General features: G+C 39.0%; 1 protein-coding gene across 4 annotated transcripts in view; it reads right to left on the bottom strand.

Moving 5' to 3' along the window:
* ATG7 (autophagy related 7) overlaps positions 1-12,134 on the bottom strand; it is a 262,756-nt gene that overhangs the window by 98,510 nt on the left and 152,112 nt on the right. Inside the window, exon 19 of one of the 4 annotated variants that reach the window (XM_027863695.1) lies at positions 11,636-11,712. The exons of 2 other annotated variants lie outside the window; for them this stretch is intronic. In XM_027863695.1, the coding sequence (XP_027719496.1) occupies positions 11,650-11,712 (63 nt within the window). In that variant the 3' untranslated portion in view covers positions 11,636-11,649. Of the gene's footprint in view, positions 1-11,635; positions 11,729-12,134 lie in introns of those variants that run through there. One more of the 4 variants, XM_027863699.1, reaches the window with a different exon arrangement.

Below are 12,134 nucleotides of genomic sequence, written 5' to 3'. Positions count from 1 at the left end.
GAGACTTAGATATACAGAGATGCTAAGGATCTTAGAAATCATCTACTCTGCACTCTCTCATTTTACAAATGTGGAAACTGAGGCCTATAAATACTAAGTGATCTGCGCGAGGACATGCAAGTAAGGAGTGTCAGAGGTGGCACTGGCTCTCAGGTCCTTTCAGCCTGAAACTTTAGATATCAGTAGTTCATCACAAAGGTCATCCTACATCATTATTATTCCATATACGCTACATCAGACTACAGTCATAAACTAGTTACTCAGCCCCCACTAGGCCCATGGTATTATAGGAATGATATCAGGGTTAATGTCTAAAGAAGGGGAAAGCAATTAAAAAATTTATTTCTATTTCTATCAAATGGGATATCTATGTGTTAGTTTTAAGACTCTGTGCCTTGATTACTAGTGTAACAGTGCTTCAGCCTAAGGTCCCTGGGATGAACAAAATATGTCAAATGTAAATTTCTCTGGGAAATGAATTCCTATTGTCAACAGTATCTGTTTATTTCAATTAAGATCGCTTGCATTCAGTAGACTTATTAGATCTGGTAGAAAAATTAAAATATTGGTTGAAGGTTAAGGAGCTGGACTGTCCCTAAATGGACAGTGACTTGGTGTTCTCACTGAAGAAGCTTCTGTAATAGACTTGTATAATTTGGCAAAGACCCTGCAATGGAAATTTACTGGGTAGCCTGGATTTGAAGCCTTGGTAAGCAGAGCTTTTAGAGATGTTCAGAAAAGGCCAAGCCCAAGAAGAAAGTGAGTGTTTCCCTACTAGCTTTCTGGGCAAGGCCAGATCAGGTCAGATGTCCTCTTTGGGATATTTCTTGTGGTTGTGTCAGCAGCTGGGGGAAGCAGAAATTACTCCCTGGGTTACCAATCTGGAGAAATGCATCCAAGAGGCCTCAGTGGAAGGGATGAGATTTTTACTCCTCTCAGGAGAACATAAAATACCTGATTGCACTATAGAAAACTGGCCTCACAGCCATGACTGCAGCAATGATGAATGGCACCCAGGTTCTGCCTCTGATTTTTTTGGCTGCCCTTCCTCCCCTGGAGAAGACTATTGTCTTTATTATTTAACACATATTTTAATGGCTTGTCAAACAGCTTTGACCTGCCTTCCTTAAGAACCATGTCTGACACATTTCACTTCTGGTTTCATACCAAGAACCCAAGACTCCCATTCTAGAAGACATTTTTGTTGAGAAGATGTTGATGTTCTGACTTGTCCTTAGAAACAAATTGCTCTTTTCTTCAGGAGAGGGGACTGATAAATGCCTGGGCTTTGGGAACTGGTTTTGTGGTCCTTGGATTTCATATTGGCATATCGAGTTCCATATATTAAGCAGGGCTATCACATAGTGGTCTGCTTTTCCAAGAACAGCTTTGTAAAATTAAAATACTTCACAGCCATGAACTTTTTCTTCTTCTTGCAATTCACACAAATACTGTAATTTCTTGCAACATTTACTTCATTTAAAATGCACTTTGCTAAAAAGAAAAGATTAGTTCTTAACCTGTCCAGTTCACCTTAAAAAGAACAGGCCTTTTTTTTTTTTTTGTTTGTTGGTGTCAGTGTTTGGTTTGTAATGTGCCAAAAGGTTATTTCGCATATGTGAAAAGAAACCTGGCACTGGATCCATATGAAATAAACTCCTGGCAAAGGCCAAGCTGAAGCTTGCCATTGAGAAGATTAGATTCTCAAGAAAGTCCTTCTACAGTTTCCAAAATCCACAGGCTTAAAAAGTATAAACATATACATATTCAAATTTGAAAAAGAAGATGTATTTTTAGTATTCAGTAATGTTCTCTTTATAGTCATTTGGAGTATCATGAAAAACTTCAATATTTCAGTGACATATGCTCATATCAAATCACTTGTGCATTCTGGTTAATGATGAAAAATGGGAAATTATGCATTACTTTATTTTTATTCAAGTGAGAACTTGTAGATCATGGTTGTCTTCCTTACTTAACAAATGGTATGATTCTGAATTTCCCCCATCAGCAATGCTAATTATTAGCTAATGTTTGGTGTGTGTGGCTTTTCTTCCAATATTTCGACCCCTGCTTTGCTTCACTTTTCAGGGACATCTTAGTTATCTACGACAGATTGTCTTACCTCTCCCTCATAAATTTAAATATGCAAACCAAACCAAACCAAACCAAAAGGGAAATGGATGCGTACCATCCAAAGCTGTGGTGAGTGGTTTGATGATATAAAGCAGGAGGTTCAAACTAGGCTTCCTTTAATCTCACAAGGCATCTCTATAGGGGTCCTTGAAGGACAGAGTAGACATGGTGGGCATGCTAATGCTGAATCAGGGGCCAGAGTCTGGGGGCAGCACTTACCCCACGGAAGGGCTGACAGCCTTCTAAAGTATGAAAATTGCTGCTGGGAAGCATGTCATTTTGGAGCGCATTCTTACAAAGCTAGGATGTTTTTGGAAGAACAGCAGGGACCTACTACAGAAAAAGAAACTAAAGGGCATTTTGCAAGTGGCCTGATTTCAGATTTGTATATTCATGGGTTATTATTGATTTGGAAATTAACATTCCTACTAGAGCACCTGGTCCTGCTGCTTTGATTTATTGGCATGCTTATGCCTGCAAATGATCGAGGTGTTTTCTCTTTATTTCAACTTGGTTTTATAGCATTTTACGTTTTAATTAATGTACTATAGGAGAGACTTTATTGAAATGTAAAAAATCGGAAGCTGGAAAAACACCCACATGCTTTTAGTATGATCTTAATAAATTCAATGTACTCAGTCAATGCTTCTAGGCACAAGACATGTAACACTCATTATTGAATTTATCTACTGATTTCAAAGTTTGAGGTACTGGGGCCTTAGCTCACATCCTTCTCTAGCTCCATTTCTGACCCACCTTATGGGACAAAGGAGGCCAAACATCAGACTGGGGAAGAAGAAAAGCTTCCATTCACAGAAAGGTGTGGTTCTTATTTGTCCATATGCTCAACCCTGTGGTCCTGCCTCCTCCCCTTCACCCCTAACCACAGTAGAAATTCTGAAAGATCCCGGCAGGTCGAAACATGTTCCCTTTTAATTACACTACCTACCAAATTGCTGCAATAACTGATTGCCAGTTAAATAATTATAATCAAGTGCCCATTGTGTATAACAATCATTTAATGGCTGTTATCCTAAAATGCTGTAATAAAGGGAGCTTTAATGAAGAAAACTGGAAGTCTGCCAAGGTTTTATGGCAGAATGTTTAAAGAGAAAGAGAACCATAATCTGTATTTAAGATTAAGACAGGCCTTTAATCCAGATGCTCAAAATTAAACAAGGGAGTGTAGTCATGTTTTGATCAAAAGTTATTGCAAGCATAAAAGAAAGTAAAGTAAATGTTCTTTAAAAAAAAACTACAGTAAATTATATTAAGTAAGTGTTTGTACCCATTTGCTTTGGAAAAATGAAAAGAAGAAAAACATCTGATTTTCATTTTGGACAAAAATACAGGGCTAAAATAAAGTATATTGGAATAGCATTTCATTTGAATTGTAAAATATCATTGAAAATAAAGCTAGTTACCATTCACATCCATTTTATTACCAGGAGTTATTTTCTTCCACTGGACCTTTTTTTTTTTTTTTTTTTCCATTCTCAGTTTGGTAGGTCTGGCCTATCTTTGGGAAGTGCAATTAAAATCTCACACAAAGTCCTAATTGAAATGATTGTGATGATCTCAGCTCTAGTGAACAGTAGTTCTCATCAGGGGGAAAAAATAAAACAAAACAAAAAAACCACCACATAAAACTCAGATCAACTGGCAGCCACTGATGGTGTTTATGCAAGGAGAATTTGGCTAACAAATTAAGACTGGAATTCCTAGAACTTGCAGCAGTTTTCTATGAACTGATGCACACACTCGCCAAAGACAAACAGGAACCTCCAAGTTTTGCTGAAGTGAAGGTCAGAAAAAAATTAAGAGCACCAACCCTTTTCATGGGAAAGAAACACTATTCTCATGGGTTGGACCAGCAATTGGGTTAACCCTCACTCCCTCTTGTCCCCAATGAATGGGGTCCACAGGTGGTGGCAAAGGCCTCTGGGAACTTTGCAGTGCAATGTAAATATTCACAGTATTACAGCTTTGTTAGACCCTCCATTCACAACCCAAGGACCTTGGAGAAACTCTTAGAAAGCTCAGGAGTGATGGAACGAAAAGTTATCAGAGAAATCCAAATTACATGAAAGGTCTTCTTGCAGCCCAGCTTTGATTCTTATTTCATGAAACTCTTAAAGTCAGAGGCAGGTTTAAGGTCCTATATATGGTTCAGGATGGACCCTCCACAGGTGTCCCCTATTCACATCCCTCCCTCTCTACCAACTCTCTCAGAATACTCCAGAATCTCCAAAAGTATCTTAAAAAACATATCCCAACTCAAACCCCACACCTACAATTCCATAGCCAAAGGCCAAAGGAGCTATCTCAAGTCCAATACAAGCTAATCCTGCTCTAAGAAAAGGTACAGGGAGGGAGTCCTTTTTACTAGGTTGGGCTGTTAAGGTGGTAGGACTTACCCGCAATGATAAAAAAAAAATTATGTCTTGGGAAGCAGAAGTAGTGAAATATTTATATGTCAAAGAGGTTACAGGGAGATGACTTGTAAAAGGAATACATGCAATGTTTTCTAGCTATAGTTTCTGATTTCAACAGAATAAAGAGGGCACAAAAGTTCTCAGACTTTAGTTTTTGACACATGTTCATTTGATCATTGCAAATTGAAATCTATTTTCAAAGGATGATGGACCTTTATATTTACGTTGCAGAGTGACTACAAAACAAAACCAATCTTCCAGTTTTCCCATCAATTCTTGTCAAAAAGGGGGTCCTTCTTCAAGTAGTTTGTGTTCTTGGGTTTATCAAATACTCGACTCTTCAGTTCAACCTTTTGTTTCTTGCTTCTCTAGTCTGATTCATTAATTGACTTTTCTGTTTTGTAGTTTTGATGATTATTGCTTTATAATATAGTTTGAAGTCTAGAAGTGCTCCTATACATTCACTTTTACATTAAAAAATTACTTTACCTGATGTTCTAGCTCTTTTGTTCCTCCAAATGAATTTTGCTATTATTTTGACTAGCTATGTAAGGTATCCCCTTAGTAGTTTGATTAGTATAGCACAAAAACTACAAATCATTTGAGGGTAGTATCTTCATCTTTATTATATTGGTGTAGCTCAATAATGAATGCTCAATCATTATTTAAGACTTCCTTCATTTCCACAGTGTTTTGTAATTGTATTTATATAAATCTTGAGTGTCTTTGTATATTGAATCCCAAATATTTTATGCATTGGAATGTTATTTTGAATGAGATTTGGTTTTCTGTCCTTCTGTTTGGAAATGCTGAAAATTTTTGTGGATTAGTTTGGTATCTTGCTACTACAATGACTCTCCCTCTTTTCCCCTTCTCTCCTCACATTACTCAAGATCTTTCCTTCTCTGCTATTTCCTTCTTCATTCCCATCTCACAAGAAGTGGTGCTTCTCCTTGCTGAAAAGGCCAACTCCTCTACATTCACCCTTGATACCAGTGCGCCTCATTCTCTCCAGCAGATTCCTCACCCTGGTCATTCCCACTCTGGTACTTATCTTCAATCCTTCCCTCTCTACTGGCTGCTTCCCTGCTCCCTACAAACATGCATCTGTTTGTCTCCCCCATTCCACGTATATACTCACTTGAGACATTCATATCTCTTCCTGCCCTTTGAGAATAAACTTTGAGACGGCTGCCTACCACAGGTGTTTCCATCTTTTCTTCTCTCATTCTCTTTTTAACTCTTACAGTCTGGCTTCTAACCTCATCATTCAACTAAAATTGTTCTTTCCACAGTTACTCATGATCTCTTAATTGTCAAATATAAAGACTTTTTCTCAGTCCTCATCCTTTCTGATGTCTCTGCAGTCTTCGAAATTGCTAATCACCCTCTTCTCCCAGATCCTTTCTCCTCTCTAGGTTTTCAAGACACTGTCTCTCTTGGTTCCCTTCCTAACTGGCTCAAAACTCCTTCTCAGCTTCCTTTGAAAGATTTTCCGACAGCTGACCACTAACCACGGGTATCTCAGAGACTCTATCCTGAGCCCTCTTCTCTTTTCCCTCTATATGGTCTGACTTGGAAAGCTCATCAGCTTCCATAGATTCAACTGTCATCTCTATGCAGATGATTCCCAGTTATCTATCAATCTGTCTGTCTCCAGCTCTAGTTTCTCTTGTGAGTTCCAGTCCCATACCCAGTCACTGCCTTTTGGACATCTTCAACTGGACGTCCTGTGAGCATCTCAAACTCAACATATCCAAGGCAGAATTTGTTCCCCACCCCCCCCTTTCCCTCTATCAAATTTGCTAATTAATGTTGAAGGCATCACCACCCTCCCAGTCAAACAAGTTCACTGGGTCACCTATGGACTTAATTCTTGCACTCCCTCCATATTTCCAATCTGCTGCCAAGTTTTATTTCTTCCTTCACAAATTTCTAATATATGCCCCGTTCTGTCCACTCACAGCCACTACCTTTGTGCAAGCTCTAATGGCCTCATGCTTGCACTACTGCAGCAGCCTTCTTACTGGTTTCCCTGTCTCAAGTCTCTCCCCACACCAATCCATTCTCCTCCACTAACCTGCCCAAACATTAAAGCACAGGACTGTGCTTTAATCAACGAGGGGAGATTCCTATTACCTCTCCCTATTATCTCCCTATTACCTCTACCATACAAAATAAAGTCCTCTGTCTTCACAATCTGGGGGCTTTCCACTTTATTGCCCTCCACATACTCTGCAGTCCAGCCACACTGATATGGCACTTCATCTCCTGACTCTGTGCCTTCTCATTGGCTGCCCCCCCTCCACCCCAGACCCAGCATGCTCTCCCTCCGTTCCACTTCTGGCTTCCCTGGCTCCTCTCAAGACTCAGCTCAAATGGCATCTCCTGTAGGAAGCCTTTCTCAGGCCTCTTACTTCCTATTAGTTCATTCCCTCTGAGATTGCTTTCCACTAATTCTCTATGTAGCTAGTCATTTATCAGTTATCTTCCCCTTATAATGTGAGCTCCTGAGAAGCAGGGGCTGTGGATTTGTTTTTCCTTTCTTGTATCCCCAGTACTTAGCATAGTGCCCAGCATATAGCTGATGCTTAATTAATTCTTAATGACTGACTATTAATTGTTTCAATTAGTTTCTTTACTACTTCTCTGGATTTCCAAGTTGACCATCATATGAATGACCTATGAATAGGGATGATTTAATTTCCTCTTTACTGCCTTTAATTTCTTTCTTGGCAGATGTTAGGATTATACCAGTATCTTACAACATATATACCACAATAAGTTCTAAATAGACCTAAATATAACACATCCCATTATGAGAAAATTAGGAAGAATATTCTTAACCAAACAGTAGATATAGGAGACCACAAAAGATAAAGCAAATGATTAATTACATGAAATTTGAAAGCTCTTGTATGAACAAAGTGAATGTAGCTAGGATAAAAAAGGGAAATCTTGGAGGGAAAAACTGCTGCATGGAAATTATCACAAATATATAAAACAAGAGCCATTCCCCAATCATAAATGGACAGAAACAGTTTTCAAAAGAATTTCAAACTATTAACAACCACATGGGAGAACAAAATAAATGACTAATAATAAGACTTTTACATTAAAACAACCCTGAGGTTTCATGTCATGCTCAACAATTGAGCAAAGACTGTAAAGACACAAAGTCAATGTTGGAGGAACTATGGGAAGACAGGCACTGTAAACAGAGTTGTGAATTGATCCAAACATTCTGGAAAACAATTTGGAATGATGTGGATGAAATGTGAGTAAAATATCCATACTTTCTCATCCAGTGATACCACTGTTAGACATACACCTAAAGGCCATTAAGGGCAAAAAGAAATGTCCCACAATAACCAAAATGCTGACAGCAGCACTTCTTGTGGTAACAATGAATGTTTCTTGTGGAAACAAAGAGAGTATGTACTCACCAACTATGTAATAGCTGAAAAAAGATTAGAGGAGAGATTAATGGAGAACTAGATGGTGGATCAGATAAATACTCACTGACTACTTGGATGAAGAAGACTGGTGGCAATGTCATTTTGCTGCACAAAATGACAAGTATGAGGCATGTGGAGAAACACTGGAAGATTTGCATAAACTGATGAGGGTCAGTAAGCAGAACCAGAAAAGGAGTATACACACTAACTACAAAGATGCAAACAGAGAAACAACATGAACCAGATTGCTATTTAATCTAAAAACCAATGTTAACCCCAGAGAAGATTTGAGAAAATGCACTTCTTTCCTTTACTCAGAGATGTTGGGGACTATGGGTATAGAATGCTTTATGTGCTATCAGATGATAGTTAGTTTTGCTTAACTATTTTCCCCCCTTCTTTGTTACGTGGTAGGCTCACTGAGAAAGGAAGGAGGAAATACATACTTGGAAATAACTTCAATGTAAAAACAAAAGGGATCAATGAAACTTTAAAAAAAGAAAAAGAAAACCAAATCAACTACTCTTAAGTTGCTACATGGACATGGATTGCTAGCTTGGGCATTTTACAGGGTAAGTTTGACAGATCTTCTCCATCTCTGGAAGTTTATTCTTTCTAGTGGTACTGAATATACCTCTGTGCCTTTGTGGAAGTCACTCCCCATGCCTGGAATGTCTTTCCTCTAACACTGACTGTTGGAATCTTATTTATCCTTCAAGGTCTAGCTCAAACATGAGATCTTGCCTGCTGCCTCCTGCCATGGGAAATTACTTTTCCTTCCTCAGATCTTAAAAAATACTGTGTACCCCCTTATGTACCTATGAATTATTTTCTACTGGAGTTATTTGTGTACATGTCTTATATCTCCTATCAGTTTGTAAATTCAAGGTGAACAACAACCATATCTTATTTATTTCTTTATGCCCCCAGGATACCACACTTAGGAGATGTGGGAGATAAATAGCAATGGAATTGAATTACCATCCAGAACAGATATCCTTAAGAATATACCGAGGGCCAAAAAGGCAGACAGAAAATGGAACAACAAAGTAACAGTTGGTACATAACAAAGTAAATATGGTAAATAAACTATTTATTTTGTTACATTCACAAACAGCTTTGGCTCAAAGGAGGAGAGTTAGATGGGTGATTAGAGGAGAGATTAATGCAGAATAAGATGGCGGAATAAATGCCCATTGACTACTTGGATGGAGAGGATTGGTGGACATAGTGGGAGACTGGAAGGTGGATTAATCATAATAAAATCTCAAATGTATAGAACACTTTAAGGTTTTCTCATTTGATCTTCATAACAACCCATTGAGGCAAATGCTACTACTATCCCCTTTTTTACAGGAGAGGGAACCAAGGCTAAGAGAGATGAAGTTACATACCAAGGGTCATACAGCTAACTGATGTTTGAGATCTTCCTGAATCCAAGTTCAGCCCCTAACTTTAGGTTAGATGGTATCCAAGGTTCCTTTCAGCTCTACATCTATTTTCCTATGGAAATGGATAAATTGGTGGAATTTGTGGGCCCCAAGGCCACCCTTCTCATAAAGGGCTCTCCCTTTTGGAGTCATTCTCTTAGGCTAGAGTACTGTTTTCATAAAGCCAATGCTGAAATGTAAGTAGATTCTCTGAGAGAGGAAGGTGGCTTGACGTCCATCTTCCCCCATTAGCCAATTCCCACTCACTAGTTAACCATATCATTTAACTGTCATTTGGAAAACAGAAGGCAGAGACTTATGGGATAAGGAAGAAGAAGTAAGCGGGATATCTCTGTGGATGAAAAAGACAGGGCTAAAGCAAGGGGAGCTGCTAGAGGAGGAGCAGCCTGGGCAACCAGGGGTAGTAGAGGGCACTGGGTAGCAAACCATCCCCATTGACAGAGTTTTGACTGTGGGCAAGACATTTCTCTAATCACCAAAACTATCATCAACGCTTATCGAGAGGTGCCAGCTGGAAGTAATAACACTGAATTTAAAATACTTCATTTCTCCCAGTGAAAAGGAGATCCCTTTACTCAATGACTCAAACCTCGCCATTCTAAAAAGATAACTCAACCAGCCAGGAGGAACATTAAGTACTATAGGATATCCACTTGCCCTTGATGCCCATGTTTCCCAAATTCACATCCGTCTATGCTACATTCTATTTCCACGAAGTCAACCTCTTGGGGAACACTGAGAGAAACACCTTGTTGATTTCAGCCTTAAATGATCAGTGGGCACTTACTTCATGGTAGCTGTTGATAATGGTATTGGATAATGGCAAGACTTAGTTCTCAATGCTGAGGGACTTATGGGACCAATGCTCAGAGTTTCCCATAAATTATTAGCTTATTTTAAAAATGGCGACCTTCTGAGGAGAAATTGAATAGTGTATTCATGAAGACTAAAAAGCCTGCAAATTCTCTTCAAGGTCCAGTTCAAGGGCCACCTCCTTCAACAGGACTTTCCCAGTAAAAGCAAACAGCTTTGAAATACTTAAGAACTCTAATCAATGCAAGGACCAACCAAGACTCCAGAGGACTCACAATGAAACACACTACCCACTCCAGACAGAGCAGTGAGGGACTCAAGATGCAAAATGAAGCTGTTTGTTGTTGTTGTTTTGGACAAAAACAAAGTGGAATTGGTTTTGTTTGACTATGCATATTTGTTACAAAGGCCTTATTTTTCCTTCTTTTTTAGTTGGGGAGAGGAAAGGGAGAAAAGGTGGGTTTTAGTTCTTTGAAAAAAATAAAATAAAAATTAAAGATTAATATGTGATGTTTCATAAAAAACTGCTTTGCTAAAAATCTGGGGAAACTCTTTTTACAGCATATCCATGATCTACTAGCTTAGCAGGACATGGACGGCAAGATGGACCAGGTTCATGAATTTTCTTTCAAAAAAGGAAATAAGGTTAATATGACATGACCTGTTCCCAACAAAGCCATAATGGCACTCTGTAATCACAAATTCCTTTTCTAGATCTTCACTAACCATCTCTTTAATGATCTGTGCTACTGGGCTAGAGTGTACAGATTCTGCCCACTTAAAAAAAGAAAAAGTCAGAGCTTCAACCCTCATCCACACCCTTCCTCATCTCACTGCTATCCTCCACCAACCTTCAAATATCACTGACAGTGGTTCAGTAATCACATCTGCTGGTCTCTGTCTATTTGATTGACTGATATATCCCACATTATGGTCACAGAAATAAGAGATAGTTATTACCTAATACAAACTGCTTCTTCTACAAAGAAGAAGACAGACTCACAAAGGTAAAGTGATTTCTCCTGGATCATAGAGGGAGCTTGTGGCAGAGCTAGGTCGCTTAACTTTTGGTTCACTTTCCACCCAACTATGTATATGTCTTATTCACCACCCTTATGAGACTATAATTTTTAAGATATTTTTTCGGCATCCCCAACTGTACCAAGCACAAAACTGCTAAATCCATGATACTTGTTGAGTGACTGGTAAGGTAGGTCAAGAGCATGACGAAAGCTAACACAATGCCAATAGAGACACCACTTCTGATGGAGGCCATGTGTAGCCAGCCTGACACTCTGTTGACAGTATTTCATGCTTGTATGAAATATACAGACATACTCACACCCAAACGGGGCTTTAGGTTTGCCAGTAATTTCCAGCGCTTCTCTCTGTGTAGATCTCTTTATATGCGCCTGAGCTCTAAAAATAAACACAGCTGTCAAAAGAAAGCAGAAGCAATTCATCGGATAGTTAAAATGTGAAGATTAACACAGGCTTGCTGGCTCAAGACCTCCAAGAAATTAGTCCAGGATGAAACAAAATAGGACCAGGATGGGGTATGAATTTGAATATACTTAAATATGTAAAGCACGGTCCTTGTCCTTTCTCATGCTCCTGCTATTCACAATGATTAGATGTGTCAGAGCAACAACTCGGCGGAGGAACATTCTGTGGCTTGAAGAAACCCTCAGTGCACAGGTCAGTAGGGCTGTGTTGTCGATGGAGTGCCCATAAATCTGCTCCCAAGCCATCGCTTGCTGACAGTATGTCATGGTTTAATTGCACCCAATCACGAGAAAACATTAGAAAGGAAGAAAGAGGCAGACAGCAGGAATCTAACA

The sequence above is a fragment of the Vombatus ursinus genome, unplaced genomic scaffold, assembly GCF_900497805.2.
Source record: "Vombatus ursinus unplaced genomic scaffold, bare-nosed wombat genome assembly UNPS02014773.1, whole genome shotgun sequence".
Classification (NCBI taxonomy): Eukaryota; Metazoa; Chordata; class Mammalia; order Diprotodontia; family Vombatidae; genus Vombatus; species Vombatus ursinus.
Note: the sequence above shows the minus strand (reverse complement) of the source record. Positions and strands in the feature narration are given on the sequence as shown.